This window comes from Poecilia mexicana, unplaced genomic scaffold (genome assembly GCF_051168715.1).
Source record: "Poecilia mexicana isolate PSO_F unplaced genomic scaffold, ASM5116871v1 scaffold_11, whole genome shotgun sequence".
NCBI classification, from domain to species: Eukaryota; Metazoa; Chordata; class Actinopteri; order Cyprinodontiformes; family Poeciliidae; genus Poecilia; species Poecilia mexicana.
In genome coordinates this window covers 19,795,978-19,822,566 of record NW_028263380.1, presented here as the reverse complement: position 1 = coordinate 19,822,566, position 26,589 = coordinate 19,795,978, and the positions used below count along the sequence as shown (strand labels likewise).

The 26,589-nt window shown below is 34.6% G+C and overlaps 1 protein-coding gene across 1 annotated transcript; it reads right to left on the bottom strand.

The window, feature by feature from the left end:
- Positions 1–373: 373 nt before the first annotated feature.
- On the bottom strand, positions 374–25,651 carry slc44a4 (solute carrier family 44 member 4). The gene is made up of 22 exons (XM_015009822.2): positions 25,426–25,651; positions 14,157–14,205; positions 14,003–14,076; positions 11,790–11,868; positions 10,689–10,788; positions 10,478–10,609; positions 10,336–10,396; positions 9,479–9,599; positions 8,074–8,157; positions 7,220–7,332; positions 6,926–7,048; positions 6,444–6,543; positions 5,278–5,370; positions 4,297–4,399; positions 3,964–4,223; positions 2,759–2,853; positions 2,527–2,630; positions 2,361–2,434; positions 2,194–2,264; positions 1,755–1,849; positions 1,587–1,671; positions 374–877 (listed from the first exon to the last, which is right to left on the bottom strand). Exons 1-22 carry the CDS (start codon positions 25,463–25,465, stop codon positions 777–779), a joined length of 2,157 nt encoding a protein of 718 aa, XP_014865308.2. The 5' UTR covers positions 25,466–25,651; the 3' UTR covers positions 374–776.
- Positions 25,652–26,589: the final 938 nt, after the last annotated feature.

Genomic DNA, 26,589 nt, shown 5'->3' with positions numbered 1-26,589 from the left:
CAGAATTTGAACCAAGTAAAGCTAAAACTATTCCACTTGAGTTCAAAGTAGAAGATATTTACAAATAAGGTTTTTTTTTATCTTAAATGTGAAATGTATATGTTGTATTTGAACAGTTTTGGATTAATTGCTGCTCTGTCTGTGTTCTTTCAGAAAATTGCATTTTTTGGTCTATACTGTAAAAAATTTGTACTAAATTGCTTCATCATGATTAATTGTTAATATTTTCATAGTAATAAGGAAAACAAATTTACTGCTTATGGGATATTTTAAGGGTCAGGTCTATGTGGAAAAAGTAACAGATTGATTTGGTCAGTGTTATTAAATGTTAAAACTTCAGGACTGGAAAAAAGAAAAGGCTTCTTAACTGAAACATTATTTACAATTTTATTGTACAATTCTTATTACAATCAAATGCATAAAATACAGTACAGTGTATAAAAGATTTTTTAAAAATATTTAAAACTTTTCTATCCCTTCTTTCCTATAAATAAAAATCACAACAATGGAGTTGATGTGATTTTAAATGTCACATTAAAAGCTGTTTATCTGAGCAAATAAAAACTGGAGAAGGTCACTTAAAGTAAAAGAAACGTGGAAATTAGAAACTATATTCAGACAGAATAAAACACATAATTAGACAGTTAATATTAGGATGTCACAAACATGAAAAACTAAAAAGGTGCAAAAAGCATTTTAACTGGTAAACGTATTTAGGAGGGGGAATAAAGCACAGCGGGCTAATTAAAGGGAGCAGAAGAAGAGAGACGTCTTCCTCATTTTGCCTGTTTGTTGGATTTGTTGAGGATCTTCATGAGGTTTCTGGACATAAAATACGGCTTCTGCAGGGATCCATTGTTACGCTCCAGATCCTCCACTGTGAGAACAACAGTCCAGTTTTAATCAGCTACTAACAGTAATAAACAGCGCCCTCTACTGGTCTTAGAATAAATACACCTCTCAGTTTTCTATCCTTTCTACGTCGGCCTTATTTATAACATTTGTGATTATTTTAAACATTTCATTGAATTAAATTATTGTCCTGATTGTAGATGCACTGCAAAAACAAATTCTTACCAAATGTAGTTTGTAGTGCAAATATCTTATTATATTTGAAATAAGATCAAACTAACTTGCAAGTAGTTTTTCTGCAAGACATAGGAGCTTCTTTTGAGCTAATAAATAGTATTAATGAAAAAGTTCCACTGGCAGATTATTTCACTTACAGTGTGGCAAAACATTTAACTTTTTCATCAATATTAAGGAATTATTTACTTAAAACAAGGTCCTATATCTTAGTTTATAAATACACCACAAGTTTAATAAGATATTTGCACTAAAAAGTAGAACAAAAATAATTGGTAGCATTTTATGTTTTTGCTGCGTGCAGGCGGGATTAAACGAGAAGTTATTTTCTTTTAGCTAACCTAGCTAACTAAGCTAACCTAGGTTAGCTAACCCATGTCAGCTAACTAGCCAAGCTAACCTTACCTAACCTTACCTTGGTTAGGTAAGGTTAGCTAGCTAGCTAGCGAGATATTTCTCTGTGGTAATAACTGTTGACAGTACAGTAGTGATTTACTCACAGAAGCAGAGGAAGAGCGTGTCGACACACATGCTGTAGACGCTGAAGAAACCGTGAGCTATGAGGTAGCTACCAAACACCACAGTCTGAAACAACACGAACATACATGGATAAATATAAAATACAGCTGGGTGGTTAATGATAGACAATAGAGTGATCATCAGCTCACAATAATTGGCATCCAGTAGTAGTTGAGAGTTTCAGAGCGAAATGTGTCGCCTGGGAGTTTGATCCGCCCAGAGAAGAAAAAGAACGACAAAACACCTGAAGAGGAAAATAAACAACACTTAACGTTTTTAGTTCCTGCAGGGACACATTATTTACTTACAATTAACATTTCTGTGAAATATAAGAGCTTGTTTTAAGGAAGTAATTCCTGAACAATGACCAAAAGTACAAGCTCCATTTATTTCACTTATAACAAAGTCATAAACAATAAAATCAGTATTAAGGAATTATTTTCTAAAAACAAGCTTCTACATCTTCCTTAAAAGTTAACTGTAAGTTAGTTTTGCCTTATTTCAAGTAAACTGAGTGTTTAAATGTGAAACTAAACAAAACTACTTGATAAGATTTTGTGTTTTTGAAAACAGAATCCATTTCCTCACCTACTCCTCCAACCACAAGCAGTTTTCCAAAGAACAGCAGAATGTCGGTCACTTTATCGAGCACCACCACCCTGTGAGGAGGAGGAAACATAAAACCAGAACCGTGTCACAAACGGCTGCAGAGGACGGAAACGATCTGATCACTTTAACGAGGCCACACCACAAACCTTATGATGTTTCTCATGAGCAGACTGAAAGCGTTTTTGGCTGAGACACAGAAGTTCTTCCCATAAATAGCAATCTGACAAAAAAAAAAAAAAATTTAGGAAACATTATCAGTTTTTCCTGGTATTGTCTGATATTTCTGCGTTACTGAGTGAGCTGATTCCTCACCATGATGTAGGCGTTCCTGTTGATGAACTTTATAAACTTCTCCAGACACCAGAAGCAGCATTTTAAGCAGCAGAGGATAAAACGGGCACAAGGGTTTTGAGCCGCTGGAAATGAGACATTAAACTTTTGAACAGTCCCTCAAAAACAAAAATCTGTTTCATTCTCATCTAAAGCTATTTATTTACAGCACATTGCCCATCTTAACATTTTAAATCAGCTGAAATGGACTTACATTTGGTCTTGTGGTCGATGTACTCCAGTATAATCCTCACGATTTGAACCAGCGTCAGGATTAAAGAACCGAAGGCGAGAGAGCCAACATGGTACCTACAATACAGAATAAACATCACAGATCCCAGTTTAAATGAGAATATAACCAGAAAGGAAACATGGTGACCACAGCGGGTCAAGGTTTAGCGCAGTAAAACATTTTGCAAAATAAATCTAACAAATCATAGTGACCTATGACGTCTTGAACAGGTTAAGATAGATTTATGGGCAACACATGTTTGTTACATTTTTGACACCAAATTATTCTTAAATAATTAGATTTTAGTCTGCTCAGCTCTGCCTCCTTCCAGAATGAGCTGTTCTAGGGCGTCCCGTCACTTTAAATCCAAACAAGCTGCTGCTGGCCACGCCGCCCCAACTCAACATTTACACTCAAATGTGAAAATGGCTGCAAACAGATGAGGAATTATGCATCTTTGAAAAGCATTAGTAGAGCCTCCTGCACAGACAACAAGAATGCAGCAAGTCGTTTCTGGATGGTAAGTTGTCAACAACAAAACACTTGTCTTTTCCAGCAGCCATTGTAAGGCAGTAAGACCATCTGACCAAATGTGCTGGAGCTCTTCTTGGGTTGCCAGGCGACAACTGGGGTTGCTAGGTAAGAGCACAGTGCCCCACTGACAGATTATTTCATTTATAACAGGAAAAATGTCTTGTTACAAGTAAAATAACATGAAATTGGAAGTGTTAAATTTTTTAAGATTAATATTAAGGAATTATTGACTTAAAAAAGCTGCTATATCTTGACAAAAGTTACTTGCAAGTTATTTTTGTCTTATTGCAAGTGTTTTCAGAAACTAGACCAAAAATACTTGGTAAGATTTTGTGGTTTTGCATTTAAGGTTTACGTTTAAGTTTTTTTTTTTTTTTTTTTTTTTTAAATTAGGTTCTTGGGACGCCCCGTATGCCTTAGCGCTCTGAGTGGTGGGCCATTTTTCCAGATAAAAACAGAAAAACAACACTGTTTCTGAGCACACCGTCTAACATTTAAATAAAACAGATTGTAAAACCTGATGAAAACATCAGATGGAGCTTTAATGTTTCTTTTACTTTAGAGGAATAATAATTTAACGTTGCTAAACTATAAATGGATTACAATCTCACTTTCAGTCGTAGAAATCAAAATAACTAAACTCTTTACATTACCTGAGTGTCCGCAAAAAGCTGGCACCCACAGGAAACATGGGGATGTCGTCCGGCTTGGTGAAGGCCCAGTAGTAGGAGGCGAAGGCCCCCGCCAGCGTGCACTGCCCCAGGGCGATGACGAAGTTCACGCACCAGAGGAAGGCCACCGCGTTGTAAATCTGCAGGTTGAACATGTTCTTCTGGAAGAGACCTTCCTCGTTGTAGCTGATGAAGATGCAGCTGGCTGAAGGGCACTCTGGGTAATGTGATGAGTTGAAAGTCTGACAGCAAGCCAGAGAGAAGTCAGTGATGAGATTATCCCTGTACTGAAAACGTATGAGGTCATGGTTCAACCTGAGGGTCACAGGTCACGTTGCCGGTGATGCTCGAACAGCCGCCGTGCGACGAATTTAGAGCCACCACTTTGTAGATGGGCTCTCCTGACGTGGCCAAGTATCTGCAGGTCCCAGTTCAGCCAAAACAAACACTGGAGCCCAACGGTCAGAGCCGGGCAGTAACTAGTTACATTTACTCAGTTACATTTACTGGAGTAACGTTTCTGAAAATATTCACTTTTAGGAACTTTTTACTACGCTGTAGTAGTAAAAAACTTTTACTTGAATCATTTTATTAAGAAGTATTTCTACTCTTACTTGAGTAAAATTTCTGGATTTTCTACCCATTGAATGAAAAACTAACATGTTTTAACCAAAGCTTCACCATAAACAAACATAAACCTGCAGTTTTTGTTAAAGTTTTGTAAGTTTTATATTGGAAAAAAAAAAAAAAAAAAACTGATTTGGAACCATTTTATTTTACCTGAATTTTTACTTATATGACAAATTCAGGTCCGTCCTTAAAATACCAAAATTTCCACTTAACTTTATATTTTGTTCTGTCTGATGATGTAATTTTTAAATATTAAAATGGTTGATCAGTTACTCAGTATTCGAGTAGACTTTTTACCAAACACCTTTTTACTCTTGAGAACTTTCTTAGATGGCGACTTTTTACTGTCACTTGAGTAAAAATGTGTTGAAGCAGCTGTACTCAAGTTAGAGTTCATACTCTGCCCACCTCCACTGACAGTAGCCAAAGGAGGGCATACAAAAATTTTACTCAAGTAAAAGTACTGAGTAACTGATAAAAACATCAAACATTTAACATTTTAAAATTATATTATCAGACAGAGCAAAACAAAGAGGAAATTTTGGTATTTTAATGATAAAAATGAAAAATATTTAGGACTGGAATGATTTATCACGATTCATAAATTATTTAGTGAACTAATTTAGTAAATGATTAACTGATTGCTTTAGTAAAGTTAAAGGATACATCGCGGTGGCGCCCCAGTAGGAGACGCAGACCAGCAGCAGAACAAATGTGACCAATGGGAACGCCAGGGAAGACATCATGTGACCAATCGCTCTGCAGGTAATAAACAGGAGTTAATGTCTCAAAAACAAACATCTTTATAAAAACAACATGTTCTGTTTGTGCATCTTGAATCGAAGCAGCTCAATCAGAAGAGGGTTTTGTGATGGGCATCACAGGCTGCGTTTCCATTACAAATATGCACAAAACTTTGTTAATATTCCACTAATGTCAAAAATAAAACAATTTTGCAAATGTGGTGTTTTCATGAAATAAGAAATGCAATTTAATAATTAAATAAAATTACAACAAAAAAAAAATCACACATGAATAAGCTTGTTCATGCTAAAAAAAAACACAAAAAACTCTCTAATCAACATTGCCAGGTTTCTATAAAGAAGATTTATTTTTGTAGTTCCAATTTGAGCAATCGCATGTGTAACATGTTTTATTTCAACAATATTACATTTGCTTATTTACTGTCTGAATGTATATTGTTTAGTCAACAAGTTGTTTCTCCAGACATTTATTGGTGTTTTCAGTTCTGTTGGTGGTTACCATAGCAACCAGTAACTGACAGCTCCTCCCCCTTTTTTCTGTTGCCGTTGGTAACTGGTATGCATTAGAATCAGCTGTTTTCTTTACAAATATTATTTTTTAACATACATTTTAGACAAATTGAATCATATACAGTGTTTCATGAGTGATTTTGCTATGTTTTGCTTAATTTTGTTTTGAGAGGGTTAAAAATGCTAACTGCTGCCAACTGCTCATCGGGAGCTATTGTTTTGTAGTTTATTTAGGGTTATTTATTACATTTTATTTAATATATAGGGGCAGAAGCTGCTGGACTGATGTTAACCACCATCTAAATTTCCTCTTTTGTTAGAATAAACACAATGAACCTGAATGTGTCAGTCGTGAAATCAACCTACTGGACCTGAGACGAACAGACAGGTTATAGATGGTCAATGGAAACGCAGTTATTGACAGTCACCCAGGGCAGCAATAGAAATGGGGCGCACAAGCACCGGGTAAAAAAATATAACTCCAGTTATACCCTGAACAGGTTTTCCATTGCTTTTTTTCCCGCCATTTTACTGATTTCCAGTTGTGATTCGACTCACCTGCTGGACTCCTGAATGAGAGCGATCGCTATCAGGATTCTGGTTCTGAGGAAGATGACGGTGAGGAGGATGATGACTTCCACCACACAGAGGACTATCACTGAGGGTCAGAGAAATTATCCACACCAATCACTCACAGCTGCTCATTCAACGAGCATCATTAATAAAACTGTAGCTTTTGTCCCATAATTTGAAATCTGCTTTTTTTTTTTTATTTACTCAGGGAATCTCATTTTAAAAAAAGAATAAACAGAAAACATCTTTAAGGAGATTTTTCACAACACTGCTGAAGAAAGTAGATGCTAGCAATAAAAGCAGATTAGAACCGCAACTAACAATTATAGTCATTTGTTCCAGATTTTTCCATCAGTTTATTGATCTCATCAGTTTCCTACTGACCCAAAACCTCAACAATTTTCTTAAAAACTGAGAATTAACTGAAAACGGAAAACGCATTTGGATTAAAACAAAACTAATCTTACAAATGGCCAGCCAGGTCTCCTGGACTTGCAGATAAGTCTGAAAGTTAGTGGTGAATCCGACGTCGGTGATGCTTGCAGACTGTTGTTTGTAGTTATCGTATTCCCAGTAGCAGTGCCAGATTCCTGCGTTGGAAAATTAGAGATTAATCAAAACATCGTAAGAAATGGAAGTTTAAATTTAGAAAAACAGCTTAAAATCACAACAGCAATGAAAAAAACCCTTTAAAAGTGCCGTTAACTGTTAGCTACAAGACAACAATAGTGCTGTAAATATGAAAGCAGCTGAGTTTTTACCGTAAGCACCAGATGCCAGGAGTCCGATGATGATCAGCCAGATCATCACTGGAGCGATGAACCTCAGCAGCAGCAGGAACAGCAGACTGACCACCATGGCTACCACCAAACCACTAAAACCAGTAAGTAATAAAAAGTCGCATTTACCGTCATAAATACGCAAAAATATTTCCAAATTAGTAACACAAACAAAATCCTGGAGGGACTGAAATTAAATAATTTTATTTAATCTTAAGAATTCATTGATAATTTAAGTTTGGTGAACAGGTTTTTATCAACACATTCTGGCACAACCAGGCCTTAAAGAGCATTAATGATTTTGATTTGGCCCAAAACAAAGATGAGTTCGACACCCCTGGATTAAAAACTCAAAAAAGGCCATTTGCTGACTGCGGTCTCATCTTTTGTCACAAATTATCAAACATACACTAAAGGAATACCATGTTTTAGAATCTTGGGCAATAAAATGTTTATTTTGTTATTTAAAAATGAACTGAATCAGCATAAACAGCAGTAAAACCAGCTGAACAAACATGCTGAAGCTCTGCTTGGGTTGCTAGGTGATGGACTGGGGTTGCTAGGTAACGGCACAGTGCTGTGGAATGTGACTAGTTTTTGAAACAGCTTTTTTTTCAGATAACAAAAAAAACATTAACTTATTGTCAGAAATGGCTGGGTGTTTCTGGAAACAGCCGAGACCCATATGGAAGTACAAAAATGTCCAAAATGTTACATTTAAAGGGAACCTGTAATACTAAACTCACATCTGGAAAATGAAATTGTGTTAGTCTAAGACGGTTTCTAAAACATAAAGTGGTAAAATGTGCAATTGGTGCAGCTCAGCTAAAACTCACACTAGAATCCACGGCCAGGCTGATGCAAAATCTTCAAAGATCCGGAGGACAACGTTTTTCATATTGAAGCTGTTGATTATGTCTCTAATGAGGAGAAATTCAAAGATAAGTTGCATTAAAGCTGCTCTCCTTTCAAACTTTGGATAAAAACCAAGACTTAACAAGAACTAAAGCAAGGACGACATGGCGGCGTTTATCTAAAACAGGAATGACCAACTCCAGTCAAGGAGAGCTACTGTTCTGCAACTTTTGGAAGCATCTCTGCTGCAACAAACCTCAATTATATACAGGGTTCATACACTTTTCCCACAGTAAAATTCAAAAACTTTTCAAGCATTTTTAAGGGAAGTTTGGTTTTTTAGAACTATATGAAGCTAAATTGGGGTCATAAAGTTCGCTAATTTTTATTTTTAACTAAAAAAACAAAGAGATTTGAACGTGGAAAATAATTTTGAAACTGAAAAAAATAAAAAATTTGTAACTAAGAAAAATAATAAACCAGAAAAAAATAAGACGAGAAAAACAGGTAGTTTTTACGTTTTTTTCAGTTTCAAATTTTTGGTTCCAGTTTCAAAACAGACATTTTTTAAATTTAGCTCCATACAACTCACCTGAAAACAAGTTTGCACATTTTTATTAAAATTAAAAAAAAAACAGTAGCTTTGAAATTTTTTCCAGTTTTAAAACAGACATTTTTGAGCAAACTTTATGGCCCCGATTTAGCTCTATAAAACTTACCTGAAACAAGCTTAGTCTGATTTAACTTCAGACAGAGAGAAAAAAGTGTGTTTGTGTGTTTTTATTAGATTTCTGAAAGCATCTGGTTTCAACTGTAAATAAAGTTAATCCAAATTTAGGCTTTTTAAAAGCGTTAAATTGCATTTTATTACCAAACTGTGCAGTTTGAATATCAACCACTTACAAGGACTGTATACAGAAATCAAGCATTTTCCAAATCTTGAAAAGACCTAACTGACATGGAAGCATTTCAAGCACCCTGCATCTTGTTTACCCTCTGCAGAGCTGAATTGAGGCGTTTTGCATCTGAATTAGTAGCTCTCCAGGAACGAACACTTTACACACTACAGAGCCGTTTCTACATTAACCCATTTCTCCTTCAAAGACACAAAAAACAAGACGGACTTTAAAAAGTCTCCTTTAATCATCAGATTAAAGTAGCAGACTCAAACTACATCGCCTGAAATTAATACGTTTTGTGAGGCGTCTAGAGGCCGGCGTGCGTCCCTGAAGCCACCGCCACCCAGCTGCTACGCTAAAGCCGATGAAAACTCACAACCACTGACCGTGAGCTGGTGATGAGGAGCAGGGAGGAGGCAGAGAAAAGCTGAGGTTTACCATCTGTTGGTGCTGCAAACATTTTCACTGTTAGCAGTTTGTGACTTACCCAGTGCCGTTCTTGATGAGGTTCGCCGTCTCGTTAATCGAGCTCGGCAAACCTGGGGTGTCGGCGAAAAAGCCGGGGATTGAGCCTAGTTTCTGGACGTCGGGGAAACATCTCCCCAACGCTAAAAAAAAAAGAAAAAGGAAAAACGAGATATCTGAATAAAGGGAAATAATTTGTCTTTTAAAGTTGGTAAAACTGGTTAATATTTAAACAAGATGATGCAGCCATAACATTGTGGGAATAAAGTCATAATATAACGTCATAATCATAAAAGTAGACTTATAACTGTGATAAATTGAGGAATGTTGAGCATCCTGTGTTTATATTTATTTTACTAGTAAGGAAACACATCAGCTGAAGTGTTCAATACGACTTTATTCTGGTTAAATTAAAACTTAATTCCTGTATTATTACTAAAATTACTTTATTTTGGTAATATTGTGACTATTCTCAAAATATTACAATTCTGTTCTTGTTATTTTGACTTCATTCTCGTATTACTACGACTTTATTTAGGTAATAATTATTATTACAGCTTTATTTATTATAGCTTTATTTCTTAATACTGTGACTTCATTCTTGGAATATAAGTTTATTCTCGTATTACCACGACTTTTTTCTGGTAATTTTTGTCTCTGTTCTTATATTAAGACATTATTTTCATAATTTCATAATTTTATTCATGTGTTATTTTAACTTATATGAGTTTATGCCACAATTGTGGCTTTATTTACACAATTTTATGACTTTATTCTTGTAATTTTCTCTTAACTTCTGGAATTTTCTTCTTTTTTATCTTTCTTGGCTTGACTTTACTACTCCGTCATACTCATGAATAATCAAAGATATTTTCTCACCTGGGGTAGTTGGTATGTGGAAGAAAGGACAGAGCTCTTTGCTCACAATTTCTGAAACGCTCTAAAAATGAGATCATTTATAGTTTTAAATAAACTAATTCAGATTTATGGTAAAAGAAAGCAACAAAAAGCTGTAGCTCACCAACTTGGTTGTTTTCAGGTCCAATGATGGAACGCATAAACTTTGATTAAAAACTTCATTTACTGATTTTCCAGGCATATAATCCACAGGGCTGACAGCCCAGAAGGTAGAAGGACATTTTTCTACACAAATCTGGGTGAAAATAAAATCTTTGTGTTAAATAAAGTGAATTCAGACAGCCGTAGAGCAAACATAAAGCTGGAGTCTGTACCTGCGTGGTTGGGCACTGCAACCCGTTCAGAGATGTCACCAGAATGTTCACAGACGACGCACATTTCAGAATATCGAAGTAGAACAAGTGTGGTTTGTCTCTGGAGGAGAAAATCAGGGTTTATTACAAGATTTGAAGCTGCCATACAGTAATCACACTCCTGAATCTTTTTCACTTATTTTTGTTTTACAGATTATAATAAAGTTCAATGTATTTTCATTAACTGTAAAGCAACAAAGCATTCTACAAAGTTCACAGAAAAACAAAAACTCTGAAAAGTGTGGCTTGCATTATTTTAGTGTCTTCAGTCAGAGGCTTTTTTTTTTTTAGATTTGTTGCAAGACTGACTGCTACTGGAGCTCCTTCTAGAAGTCGCCAGATGAGGTCATCACCTAATTTGCATATCTGGTAACGTGTAATCCAGGCAGTAGAAGAAAGGATGATCTAATTTGAATAAAAATACTATAAACTTTTAGAACTACAATTAAACTTTATAAAATAATTGAATAATGGCAATTTTATAATGTAAATAAATACTTTGTGATGGAGTATTAGGGGCACGCTGACATTTTTTTTTCTTTTGAATTACAAGAACAAAGCAATAATATTATGAGAAGTCATACGGGAATAAAGTCGTAATATTTCAAGACTAAATAATAAAATGAAAATAAACTCGTATGAGAGAAAACTCACAATATTACGAGAAAAAAGTTATAACACAAGAATAAAAATGTGATAATATAAGAATAAAGTCTAAATATTATGACTGTCATAATTCTATTTTCTTTATTTTCTTAGTGCGGCCCTAGTACTCCCTAGTACTACATAAATCAGTTTTGTATAATATCAAATTTTACTTGGTGAAAGGTGGTTCCACTGAGCATTATTGAAGAGAGATATACACTTCCTTTTTAGGTTTTTATTGGTGAGAAAATATTAAAAACTATCAGTTTGTTTCTACTTCACATCTCTGCATTACTGTGTGTTGGTCTGTCACATAAAATCCCCATGAAATAGATTGCAGTTTGTGTTTGTAATGTGACAAATTTGGGAATGCTGCTGCATTATTAGAAAAATATGATGAAAACACTGAGGACCTACTTGTTGGGCCCGATGCCACAGAACCAACCGGTTGAATTCCTTGGAAAGAGGACATGTCTGGGATCTCCGTAGAGCCAAGCTAAAAGGAAAAACAAACAAATCAAACACTTTTTTTTTAAATTTAGCCTTTATTTACCAGGATAAAAACCCACTGGGATTAAAAACATCTTTTTCAAAGGAGTCCTGGCAGAGAGGCAGCAACACAAAAAAAGAAAAAGAAAAGAAACAAATCAAAGTTTGATTAAAAGCACATCTAAAATCTAAAATTATTATCCAAAGATCGGAAAACTTCATGTGGCTGCAGGAGTTTTTTAAGTTCCCCAACCCGACCACCAGGGGGCACTGCAGCTTGCACTTTCACGTTTTGACAACCAGCTCCCAGTTTCCAGGCCACACATACAGTAAACAAAAACACAACTAGAACCAGTTCATACCTGGACTTATTATTAATTCAAAATCTGATCCTAAATCAAACCCCTGCGGTTTGTTTGTTCTCAACATTTCCACAGATTTTTCCACCTTTAACAGATTTGTTAGCAAAAGTAAAGCAAATCCAAATTCGATTATCAGTGATTTTGAAACGTTTCCAGTGGAAATAAGGTTGTTGACACACATATTGTGGCAGCAGATAACCTAGTTAATCAGTCTGATGTGTTGACTCTAGATAAGAGAGCGTGGCCTGAGTGCTGGAATGAGATTGAGGACAAAGAAATAAAGACCTGCTGGCTGAACAACGACAGGAAGTTTCATTCACAGATGAGCGGGAAACACTTAATACAGTTCAAAGAAATAAAGGAAATCAGTGTTTTCTAGTATGTCCAAAACATAAACTCCAACATCTGTGAGTAAAACAGATACAGATCAGTGTAGCTTGCTGATCGCTACAATGATCTTTTATAACTATATTTATCTGTTTCTGTTCTGATCATTTTTGTTGTTTATTTATCTTACCTCATTAGTTTCATTCCTTCCTGTTTAGTCTTAGTTTATTCTTATCTCCTGTTAATGCATTTAGATCTGGATTCCTTTACTAGTGTTTTCATTTCTGTCTATTGTTTTAGTTTCAAGTTTAGTTAAATTGTTTATCTTCCATCTTCTCTCATTCTTCCACCCCCTTCTGTACCTACACTGCAAAAACTCAAAACGTTACCAAGTATTTTATGCCTTGTTTATACTGCAAATATATTAGTACAGTGAAACCAGAACTTTTCTATCAATATTAAGGAATTATTGACATAAAACAAGCTCCAATATGTTGCTGAAAAGTTATTTGTAAGTTAGTTTTTTTGTCAAATGTATTAAGATTTTTGCACTGGAAACTAGACTAAAAATAGACTTTGTGTTTTTACAGTGCGTTCTCTGCTCCTTCCTCATACTGTTAGTTCTCCATTTGTCCCGTTGCCCTGCTGATACTTCCTGCTTCAGTTTCATAAGTCTTTAATTTCTCGTTAATAAATACAAAACGTCCTGAAGGAAACAGCAGGAAAACCTCAGAAGAAGAAATGAACACAACTTCCTTCTTCACAAAATGTAAACAAAAATGGAGTAGCGTCAGATTTTAGTGGCTTTAGGATTTCTCTTTTGTCTTTGGTAAAAATACTATGAGCCATTTCTCCTGCTAGCTCAAGACTCTTTTGTTTGTGTTGGTTGTATTTACCCAGAATTCCCTGTGCTTTAGTCCACTTCCTGCTTTTGGGGAGGACTCCAGTGCGCTTCACGTTCACATATGCATCAAACCGCATCTGAGTTCACATTAACCGAACTGAGACCCAGGTTTGTAGGCTGACCAGAGTTCAGTTTTTTGGTTCACATATTTCAAATGAACCGAACTTTTACAGAAATGAACTAGTTGGATTAAAGTGAACTAAACGTGAAAGAACCCTCAAAATACAGAGGAACCATCTCCATTCTCCATTAAGCATTTTTGGTGCATCACATCTTTGTTCCTCTACATTGGAGGTGTCCAAAGTGTGGCCCGGGGGCCATTTGTGGCCCTTGCTGGTAGTTTGTGTGGCTCCCAACTGCAATTCAAGAATGATTCAACTGCAAACTTTTTATTTTTAATCAGGGTGTAATTATAAAATAACATAACTTTCTTGCAATAGAAAATGTTAAGAACAACACAAAGTGTTTTTGAATTTGAATGTGAAAACTGCTCTACATGAACAGTGGAAGTTGTTCCAGAAACCTTTGGATCTTTTGGTTTCACTCACCTAAGATTCCTACGCCGATGTAGCCGAGGATGACGACCATGAACAGAATACAGCAGATTATATCCGTGCATCCTCTGTGGAGAAAATTTAAGAAAAGTCAGGAAGAATTTGAATATATCAGAATGGAATCAAATAAAATATCTTAAAGTTTCACCTTTTCTTTATGGGTCCATTAAAGGTTGGGTCAAACTGGGCCGGTTCACCTGGGAGCAGAAAACAGTCATTAAACATTAATCAGGGGATGTCACTGTTTATGGTCATTATCATAGAAACAGTAGCAATGGAGACGCCGTGAACTTTTAATCACTTTGAGGAAACGTACAGAAATGTTTATCGGTATGTACAAATATGAAAAAAACTACTTCCTGTTGCTTTTTAAAACAAAGTGCTTCCTTGAGTTTTCAGGGTTAATAAATTACTGTGGAACTGAGTAAGGAAAACTTTTTAAAGCATGTCAGAATATTTACTTACATTTTTAACCAAGATACAGTTCAAGGTTAAAGTTTTACTGCAAAAACACAAAACGTACCAAGTATTTTTAGTTCTAGTGCAAATGTCTTGGTACACTTGAAATTAGACAAAACTAACTTAAAAGTAACTTTTAATCAACATATAGGAGCTTATTTTAAGTCAATAATTCATTAGTGTTGATGAAAAACTACTTGTTTTATTGGCAGATAAATTAACTTAACATGGGAAAAATGTCTTGTTATAATTAAAATAATCTGCCAATGAAACTAATACTTTATTAATATTAAGGAATTATTTACTTAAAATAAGCTCTTAATTATTGCTGAAAAGTTATTTAAATTAGTACCCTTGAAATAAGACAAAACTAATATATTTGTACCAGAAACTAAACAAAAACTTTGTAACATTTTGTGTTTTTGCTGGTTATAAGTTTATTCTTTTTTCTACTCCTTCTTATTCAGGATTTTTTTTAGTTACATTCATATTCATCATTACGTGTATGGAATAAAACATAAAATAAAAATTTACTCTCCAGAATCTGGACATACTTTCCAGAGTTATCCTTTTCTGCATTTTGAAACAAAAAGTGTATTTTGGCTGCTGTATCCAATACAAAAAAGCAACCAGAACACTAAAACAAAGTGGAAATATACAAATCCATTATTTTTTAAATTAAATGTACTAAAATTATTTGACCTTGTAAAGTTCAAAACTACAATTTATGTTAGAAATCAAGAAGCTGTTGATTACTGGATGTGGAAACAGGAAGAGAGGGAAATATTTGCAGTTTGATCGCTTGAGCTCAGTCCTGACATGAAGGTACGATTTCTGCTCCAAATTCACATAAAAAGAAAATCACCTATTCCACTCTGAAGACTATTAAACATGTTTCAAATACAAACAAAAAATACACAAAACATCCGTTTATTCCATAAACTGACACCTTTAATTTTTTAAAACCTCAGTTTCTTTTAAGCTGCATTTAAATCATGGTAAAAATAACTTGTTTTATCTTTTTACACATTGTTTTCAATATTGTTTGGTAAATAAAAAAAAAAGTGTTTGTACACACATTTTAAAATATTAAGCACTTAATTCAAAAAAGTTTCAATAAGTTTGGCTGGATAAATATGGGCTTTGTTTCACAATTCAAGGCTAATTCTTATGCACACTTTTTCCTTCCACTCAACTTTTCAGGTCTCTGGACAGACAGCTCTCTTTGGCAATGACCTTGTTAACGTTTTAACGACCTGTAAAATCAGCCATGTTACTCATGACAGTCAGGCTATAACATTAAAACTTTAAAGGTTTATTGAGCTTACGCAACATTCAAACTGTAAAGGCTGAGTTTTCATTTACTGTAAGCCATTATTATAACTTATTTAACGTATAATTTTAGAGCTTTGGTTTTTGAACAGAATTAAAAAAACTGAATTTCCTGTTTTATCATGAGATGCACCATTAGGGAGTTTGTGAGGAGTCGTGGTTGCTTCTTGGAATAAACGGTGAGTTTCATATTTCTGCCTTACAGGAGCAGAGCATTTTAAAGAGCGCTGCACTCACACGGACTGAAATCTAAATATCATTTGACTCTGGGACATACTTTGTGAGTGTCACAAACATTTCCTGGTTTTAACAGAATAATGAGAAATGTTTATTTTAGCGAGCTGAGTTAGCTTCTCTCTCACCCCTGACAATTGGGTTAATGTGCAGGAAAAACCTGCTGAGTGAGTTTTTCCTCATACTAAATACAAGCAGAACTTGATAATCATTTCACTGCAAAACCAAACTCGCTGAACGCGTCTTCATCAACAATACCAAAAGGAACAGGAGGAAATTTTCTGTGATTCATGCAAACACAGGATGATGAAGTTGTTCTTCCAAAGGGAGCGGCGGTTCGCCACACAGCTCGGCGACAGCAGGCGTTTCTCACTGCAGCTCAGCTGTAATTACCTCCACTGGGACCGATTTGAATAGGAGTGAATGGAGACTGTGTCAACATTATTCTCAGAAATGTGCCAGAGGCTTCGAGTAGGATGCAAATACTGAACCAGGATGCAGGAAGTTCAGAGCAAACCATGCAGGTGCAGCCTGAGAACGTCTTAGATTCACAACTACAAGCAAACTTCTTAGGATTTAACCTGAAACAAATAGTTTTAAGGCTGATTGTCAGGGTCAAAATGTCACCACTAGGGAGGAAAGTCTCAAAAGACGTTTGTTAGAATTTAATGAAGTGGTTCTTGGAAGAGACTTCATATTTGATTTGTAGCTGGGAATAAATTGGCTACTTATCCAGTGAGTTTTACCTCAGAAAATATGAAACGTTTTGGAAACCAGAGATTTTTCTGATTTATGTGACCAAGCTAGTGGCTACAAATACAGGCTAATAAAAAATTCTTTGTAAGTTTAACTTATCAAAGACTAATGAACTAAAATTACATTTTGTAACCAACATAACCAATAAGATATAACAGAAGCTTTAAATAAAGTGGATTAAAGTGGATATTGTGGGGTTTTTTCACGAATAATTAGGAGTCACGTTCCGCCAGATATAAAAAATAAAAATAGAAAAGATAAGCTAATCCAGTAAGCAGATTTGCATGAAATCCACTTACTAGACAGTACAAAAAAACCCCAACTAATTTTACTAAAGCTATGATAAAATTGTATATGCAAGGTGGCCATATTGGATTGGAGATAAAGGTTGGTGATGTTCTGTGACTTTCCCCACATTGAACAGATCTTTATTATGTGAAGTCATACTGAGCTGACAGCCATTTTGGTAGGTATCAGTAACTAGCTGTCATGATAGTTGCTGTGGAGTTGCTAAGGCAACAATAAAAAAAAGCCCACAAGCAATTTAAACAATTTAAATACATTACAACTACTTGAGCAATCTACCCACCTCTGTGTAAAACTAGGATAAATATTAGTGATATTTACTGTAGTACTTGCTGCCCAACTAGCTAAATTAGCTTAACTAATGTAGCTTTTATCTGCTAGCTAAGATGGACATGTAGCCTACGTGTTTGTTACTATATGAACTTAATCTGCTGGCCACCAGAACCCTGTTATTCACATAAAACATTGATTTTATGCATCTATAGATTGCAGGCCTAGAAACTACTCCATGTTGTACGCACTCTTCATGTTCACCAAGTATTGAATTGAGTCATATCATGAGATCTGAGGCAGTTTGTCCACATTCGTCTCATACGGGTCGACCCAACAGCAGCTAATTTGTTGATATATATTCCTCTTGTACTTTGGTCAAGAATGTGAATATTATTTCTTTTTGGTGCCGCGGTTCATCTGAGTTTGCCTACCAAGATGGAGCTTGCCTCTTATAAATAAAAATGTAATGCATGATTATACAACCCACAAAATATTTTTTATGAAGGACTGAAGAAAGATTTACAGTAAGATTTCACCATGAGGGACAAAAGTCTGAAAGATCAAAGTTTAAGTACTATAATCTGTAGAGCCACAGCCGTCAAACTGTGGGACCACTGGTGGCACTTTGGTTGATTTCAGCTGTACTCTAAAGAAATGTTGGTAGTAGTTTGGTAAATACGTGCAAATTGGAAATATTTCATTCACTTTAGAGATCAAAACTCAAACATGTTTCAGTCTCTGGATGGAAGCCAATTGGATTTGTTAATTTATGTTCTCTGTGAACTAAAGTAAATACAAGCTAATAATTATAATAATAATAATGTACTTTCTAACACTAAAGCAACATGTTTGGTCATGAATCTGTATGATATTGTTTGGGAAAAAGATTTAATCAAAAGTGCAAAGTATTTCTACTTTGGCTACTAACTGTTATATGTACGGCGGCCATATTGGATTTTGAGGTTGGGATTGAGAAACAGAATACCAACTTCTATGGCAAATACTGGGGGGGAGAGGTTTAGCTACAAACTTGGAAACCTTAAATTAAATGCTGAATTATTTTTCAACCAAGTGATCAAGAATGTTTAGTTTTGTGCTTAATGTTATCAGAATGTCAAAAAAGTCACAGTATGGTTTTAAAACGGCCCCAATCGAAAAGGAAGTTAATTTTGATTAAAGTACAAGTTCTGTTTTATTCTCTGTTTAAGATCCATAAAAAAGATAAAGGAAAAAGAAAAAAAAAGAAACTCTGAAAAAGCAAAGAAGAAATAATTAAAACTTTTCCACTGACGTTGCTTTGCGTATGGAGCTTCATATTTCAGTTCTGCAGACAGTCTGGTGTGTGTTTAGAGTAAACAATGATACTCGCTCACCGTGTTCCCCTCCCACGGATATAAAAGATATTTAAGTTTTTTATGTCCTTGTAAAAACCAGAGAGAAAAGCTTTAAAACCTGCGAACTTTGGATCTCAGTCAAACTGCAGAGCATTTTTACAGCTGAAATCAGAGATCAGTGACCTTCACTGAGGAGGAAAGACTTAAGTTTCTAGTTACAGAAATGCTAACTGTGTGTAATGATTAAAAATTTTGGAAAATAAGGCTCTGATTTAAGGACAGAGGACAAAAAAGTTTATCAAACTAAGTTCATTTAAATATTGTCATAAGAGAAACAAATGTGAGAATAGTGTTACTTCCCCCCATGTAATAAAAAACCTTTTTACAGACAGAATAATAACTTACATAACGTATATCATCCAACATGCTGGTCGAGGCTTAGAAACAGCTTTTACGTCATTTTTATTATTTTATTCTTCATCAGGGCTCAAGTCTGAGACTTTTTATGTACATTTTGCCGCCAAATGTCCTCAAGAATCAAATAAACTTAGATTATGAGCTTCCTCTTTACACAACCATCATGTTAGCCGAGTTGACTCTTTTTAAAAAAGTGGAGATTCGGACACGTTTCAGTTCTGTGTGGAGTAATTTGACCCACTCCAAATCCAGACTTTGACTAGGCAAATCAAAAAACCTTTATTTTTGGTTTGCTTAAGCCATTCAGAAGTAGCTGGTTTGGTTTGGATTATTGTTCTGCTTCAACTGGTTCAGGGCTGAAACGATTAATCAGATTAATCAATTACTGAAATAATCGTCAACTGATTTAGTAATCGATTAATTGTTGGAGTACAAATACTCAAAAAAAGCTGAACTGATGAAAGAACGTCACACTCAGCAGTAGCTAAACCAAAAAATGTACGAAAAAAATTATGTATATTTTAACATTTAAGATTAAAAAAAAAAAGGTAAATTTATTCTACAAAAATTCCTCAATTAACACAGTTCCATCTTCAAATTGTGTTTCAAAAATCTCCTAAAAACACTTTTTGCTATCCAATTATTCATGGTTAATCAAAGAAAAGAAAAGAAAATCAACTCTTATTTCCTTGTTTTTTTCTAGAAAATTTCTGAAATTAATCTTAAAATTTCAAGTTTTTGGTGGAAATCCAGAAATAATAATAATAATAATAAATTTTTACCTAAACTGGCCCTAATAGACCGTTTTACTGAACACCACCTTTTTGGAGTCGAAATTTTAAATCCAGAACATCAGATATTTGGAGACTGGATCTCTCAGTCACATTTTGACAGAAAGCTTCTAATTACTGCACTAAAAATACTGATTTCCTATCAATACAACTTTAGAAATGTGTATACGTTTTGGCCTCTTAAGTAAAATAAATAAAACTTAAAAGCTTCGGGAAGAGGAACCTGAGGGAACTGACCCTTCTCTGTGTTGTTTCGTGCTTCAGCTAGCTGTGAAAAAGTCAACAAACCCTCCCTGCAGGTAAATATCCAGGTGAGACCTAAATAAACTTCAGCTCATTAAACACATTTTGTATGTAAGGTTAGAATCTCTCAGTGCATTAAATTTAGCATTAGCTGCAGCAGAAAGGAGGAAAGAAAATCTATTTTTATGTCTTAAAACACCGCTGGTACTTTAAGATGGTCAAAGGTTAAGTTAGTTTAGTTATTTTCTGTCCTTTGGAGCCATTTCCTGTTTAAATCCTGCATGGACAGTAAACAATCTAACTGGGAATTTTGCTGAAACGGCAAAGAAAATACATTTATATCGCAACATGGTTAATATAGCTAATGATTCGAGAAGTGTAAGCTTAAAACAGCATCTAATGTAAATTAAAATTTTAATGATTACACTGGTTATATACTATGTGGGTTGTTTTTGATTTTATTTTTAAATGCAGGTATATTTAAAGAATCAGTTTCCAGAGAGACGCTTGGAGGCCGCGTCATTGGTCAGCTCAAAACATTTCTTCTTCCAGTAAATGTTTGATCCTCCCTCCGTTGTCCTGCGAGTTTCAATAGAGGATCAAAGTGCAGAGAGACGCCTTAACTTTATACGTTTCCATCTCATCCTTCCTGCAAACACATGTCCTAAGGCTTCAGGGCTAATTTACAAACGATTTGCTGAGATTTTAATAAGCTGGTTTGTGTTTTCTGACCTCTGATTGGTTAATAACTGCAGCACAGCTGCACATCAATTCAAGCTGGATTCATAAAAACACCTGGTGGTGTTTGAAAATCGAACTTTCACTGCAAACACAAAGTAATTTTGGTCTAGTTCAAGTGGAAATATCTTCTTTTTAACTTTTATAATAAAGGAAAAGGTGCTAGTTCCACCGGCAGATTGTCAACTACAACTTTGTCATCAATATTAAGGTTGAAAAGGAAAAGTTGTTTTTTTTCCCAGCAAATCTTCGACCATTTTTTTCTTGAAAATTGTCAACTTTTCAAATTCAGTGATCTAGTTTTTTTCTAGAAAATGTCTAAGATTAATCTCAAAATTAAATTTACTTTTAGTAAATTTTCAACTTTTTAAACTCATTTTTTCTAGAAAATGTCAAATTAGCCTAATAATTTCTTTTTTAGTAAAATTTCAATTTGCCATACTCAGAAATTTCCAATCATACACTGGGGGGGTTTTTATAGAAAATTTTTAAGATTAATCACATAATTTCCTTTTTCTTTAGCACATTTTTTTCTAGACATTTTCTGAGATTTTCAGGTGGAAATTTACTCCTTTTTTAAGCTACAAAAGCTACAATATGCTATCTATAGATCAATTTAGCACAACTGGATAAAAAGTAAAATTAAATATTTGCTTGATATTACTGTGATCCACAAACTGTGATAATTTACTTTAAATCCCTTTCAAATTACTGCGACCTGCCTTTTGCATTTATAATCTAATCTACAGCAACTGTTTTTGCTTTAAGTTTATTAAACACATATAGTACATGTGTGTGTTTTTATGAACTCAAAGATTTGTTTATTTCCTAAATAAATAAATCTTCATGTCATGTTTCACATTTCCTCAATCATAAGTCATCTTATCTTATCAGTAGTCCTTAACTCGTGCGGTTGCACAATCTTGGAGATTTTAAGAGAAGTTTGATGACGTAAATTACCGAAGAATACAATCATGTAATTTTCTATAGTCCAGTAAAGTACCAGTTTAGAAAGATACACCTTGCAAAATTACATCCTGCTGAAAATTAGAAGAAAAACTGTAAAGTTAAACACTTATTCACTGCGTCTCTTTGTTTTTAATCTGTATTGTCATGGTTTTATTTACTAATAATAGTCAGTACAATTTTTAATAAAATTTATGATAATAATTAGTCAACATTCAGTTAAATTTACTTGAATAACTTTTTGAATAACTATTATAAAGTATCACTACTCTTACTTGAGTAAAATCTCTGGATTCTCTACCCACTGTGAGAAACTTCATTGAACAAAGAATAAATTTGTTTTATTAAAAATAAATAAATAAATCATCAGACACACATGCAGTTTTGTCTGTATGTATGTCTGATAATTTATAAGTTTTGAAAACTAATTTTCCCAAGTTTGATTTTGAAAGATATTTATTTAGAAAAAAAATGTCCTTGCTATTTATACGAATAATTTTCATTTTGGTCTAAGAAATACTTAAAATGCCAACATAAACTTTAAATTTTTGTCCATCTGATGATGAAATTTGAAATGCAACTTGTTTTTACTTGAGTAATTTTTTGGACAGCTACTTTTTACTTTTACTTGTGTAAAATATATGTTGAATTAATTTTGAGATTAATTTCAGAAAGGTTCCAGAAAAAAAAAAACTGAAAATTTCTGAGTTTGAAAGGTCAAAAATTTACTTGACAAAAACTGAAATTTTTTACTTTTTGACTGATGAAAAAGTGAAACAATCTGCAAGACATTTTTCCCATATTATGGAAGTTAAAACGTCTTGTTCCACTTAATTGAGTACAATTTAACATTTCACTCATTTCTAAAACAATAGTTAGGATTATTTTTTGGTTCAATTCTAATTCTGAATATATTTAATTTTTAAAAAAGTTGCACCAACAGGACAAAGATTAACTTTAGCTAAATGATAAATTTCCACTTTTTCATATTAATTTAAAGCTGCCCTCGTCTGACACAAGCTAAAAGAGCAAAAATATTCGCCGAATAATTTCAATAAATTGATATTACAAGCATTTATAATTGGACGAATAATTAAAAAACAATGGAGAATATGTTGACTGAGCATAAAAATAGGTAAGCTAGCTCTGAAAGTGGGACCTTCTATTAATGTGACTCCATATGCGCCGAACAAATTTAGTGATACACTGGCTGAGTGACTTTTAATTACATAGTTTTTTCTTTAAAATGGACAAAAAGGATGGATTTGACTTTAACTTTTCACTGCAGTCTGTTTGAGTACAACCGGAAAGAAAACCACTTCTATCAAACATGTTTTTGAGGTTACTCTGCAAAATTAAGCAAATAATTAAGTGGTTATCTTGGTCAAGTTAAAGGGAATTCTTTAATTACATTGCATTTTGGAGTAGAGAAGATAGCAACAAATTAAATGTGAACACACTAAATATGAAGGTGAGAATGCATTCCTGTTAAAACTGCCGCTGCTCAGTTTCATTTCCCCATCTCACCTTCTGTCTCGGGCTTTTCTATCATTCTGTTCTTCTCTCTGGTTAAAAACAACAAGCAGGTACCAAATCTAATAGAGTGTCAGTATTTCATAGTGATGGGATGTAACTGTACTTAACTACAGTTTTTATGTATCTGTACTTTACTTAAGTAGATTTAAAGGTGGGTACTTTCGACTTTTACATCATCATTTGTACTTTCTGCTTCACTACATTTCTATTGACTCTTTGTAACTACGTCACTTAATCACTCGAGGCGCCATGATGGATGTCGGAAGTGAGGGATGGGAGTATTTAACAGAGCAAATTATTTTCCCAAATTGTTTTTGCCATTTTATTCGTGGCTTTTACTTGTTCGAGTCGAGCTAATTTGTCTGTGTACCTAACTCACCTGGTTGGAGCTCACAGACGGCACAAAAGTTTGAAACAGCTAGCTTAGAAACCGACCCGTACCTCCTCCTTCCTGACGTGTTTATAAAATTACCGACTCCACCTGACACCACATGATTTATATCAGTATGTCATAAACAGCGTTTCCCCTTAGACCGAAGCAGCATTAAAAACGTACAAAAGATGAAAAGCTACCAGTTTTTTTCCTTACATGCTAGGCTACACTGTTTCCATGGTTACTGATGGTTAGAATCGTACTTCTCCATAATACAATATTTGATATGTTTCTAATAATACTTACTTATAAAGTATATGAACGTTAATCTTCTTACCTTGTAAAAAGTGTTCGCTGCAAATTCGCGATCACACCATGGACTGCTAGTCATTATGATTAACGGCTGCTGCCCATCGCCGCCATCTTTCCTCATTAAACGTTATACAATAAAATCACAAGTTTGGTTTCTATCCTTGTCTGTTTGGGCAGCTGACCGCGCAGCACCCTGTGACCAGGTTTACTGCGAAATCAACTAAATAAAAGCAATATTATGCTATCAGATGTGTGTTTTTGACAGGCTTTACCGAAGCACACTGGTTATTTTGACGTCCGTCATGGCGGAGCGGGCTAAGTTGACAGAAGAGAGTGACGTCACGTGCAAAGCGATGCGTTACATCCACGTCGCATTGCGCTTTTTTTTTTAGTTTGTTAGTTTGAAAGTAGTCAATGGCGAGAGAAGAACAGGTCCACTGAACCACTGCAAAGCAGTAAAGTACCGTTAGACCCTCATTCAAGAAGAGCAAGGCGGACACTTTGTACTAAGTAGACCACTGCATATTTGCTTATTGTGACGGAACGCAAAACTTTTGCGAGGTAACGTTGCGATGAGGCTCACTGACAAACGAGCCTCAGATAATAAACATATTTTACGCAGGTAGTAAACATTTTTAATTAGACCCACATTTCTGCATTAAGTTTTTTTTATTGCTCTGTAATCTAATCAAATGTCCTGGTTTCATAAGCTGTAAGCTAATCATCATTACAATTTGTGGGGACATTAATATGTATGATGTGTTTAACTTGTGAACTGACTTAAGTATATGAGCTTTTCATAAATATTCAAATTTATTGAAAATGACTAAGGAATGCTAGAGTGACGCAGGTCATCCGTGAAATCACAAATCTAAATTTGAACGGTGTCACAGAGAGTAACCACATTAAAAACATGCTTTATTATCTGCAGGATTGTTCATTAAAATGGCGCATTACTGATGTATTAAAATTAAATACGATAGGTACACTTAATTATATTATATTAGCCTTTAGGTAATACATTTAGCAAGTATTACTTTTAATACTTTAAGTATTTTTAAAAGCCAGTACTTTCTTACTTTTACACAAGTAAAAATTTTAATGTGGTACTTTTACTAGAGTACATTTGTGTCAGTTTATTTGTACTTTTACTTAAGTACATTATTTGAGTACTTTCTCCACCACTGGTGTTTCAATACAAAAATAAAAACCTTACATCCAATTTAGTTTTCTGCTATGTAAATTAAAATATTACTACTTTCAGTATACATACTCTGAACATTATGCAGTGTGAACCTGCCCTGAAAAGACGTAGTCCGGGGAAACTAACGGCCGATGCCGACTCACCGTATTCGGAGTCTGGCCTGTCCTCTTCTTTTTTCCCCATGTTCCTCCGCCTGCCGTCCTCAGGTGCTCCCGCTCCGAACAAAACCGCACAAAACAAGACGCTAAAACTGGACTAAAAGTGGCTCCGCTGCGTTCGAACAGACCATGGTAACTAAGTAAGGAAATCTTTTCCTTCCTGGCAGTTCTAACTACGCGGTGACGACACAAACGCACCTGCTGTGGGACGCGCACCTGAAAGCTCCGCCACAGATAGTCAATGGGGAGAGAGGTATCACTCCTCCTCACATCGAAGCGAAGAGAGTGGAAACTTATTGTATCGCTGTTTGTGTAATCCGGGGACTTCTTCTGTTTAATTTAATTAATTGACTGAATTTAGTGACAGTGTTTGTGCTGTTAAAATTAGAAAGTTGTATTTGGAGGCCAATTAAACATTGTTTCCATGGAAACTGAATACGAATCAGAGAAGAGACATTGTTGGCCATGACCTGATTTCTTAATGGAGTCTTACTGTTGCTTACAGAGGAAGATCATGGCAAGAAAACAATAAACAATACATGTGAAATTCAATAATATTTTTTTTAATTAAAAAAGAAAACAAGAAATATGACTTCAATCTTAAAATTCTAAAAAGATGAGTTTTGAGGTTGTGGACTACAAATTTTTTTCTTGAACGTTGTGGTCAGATTGCTCAATTTCGAGGCTGACCAAACACGGTTACCATGGAAACTGAACATGGGTCAAATAAAAAACATTGTTGACCATTCGCGGACTTCTTAATCGAGTCCTGAGGAGGATTATGGCAAGAAAACAATAAAATAAGAATTACGACTTTCATATTAGAATTCTGAAAAAAACAAGTTTAGTCTCCATGGTTACTCTGGTTACCATGGAGACTGAACATAAGCCACAGAAGAGATATTGTTGATCATGAACTAATTTCTTAATCTGAATTGTTTACAGAGGAACACTGGAGGTGGAGGGGGGGCCTAGAAAAAAGAATTGTGATTTTAATCTTATAAGTCTAAAAACATAAATTGAATTTTGTGATTAAAATCAAAATTCTGAGGAACAATTTTTGAATTCTGATAAAAATTCTCAAATTAAAGTCAGAATTTTGGCACTAATCTTATTCCATAGAAGTGTGTCAACAGTAATAAACTTTTT

Coding starts and splice junctions, on each gene's coding strand:
- slc44a4 (XM_015009822.2), bottom strand. CDS start 25,465: ATGGGGAAAAAAGAAGAGGACAGGCCAGACTCCGAATACG. Junction 14,206..25,425: donor CAGGCCAGACTCCGAATACG/GTGAGTCGGCAT, acceptor TTCTGCTCCCAG/GTGAACCGGCCCAGTTTGAC. Junction 9,600..10,335: donor CCACATACCAACTACCCCAG/GTGAGAAAATAT, acceptor TTTTTTTTTTAG/CGTTGGGGAGATGTTTCCCC.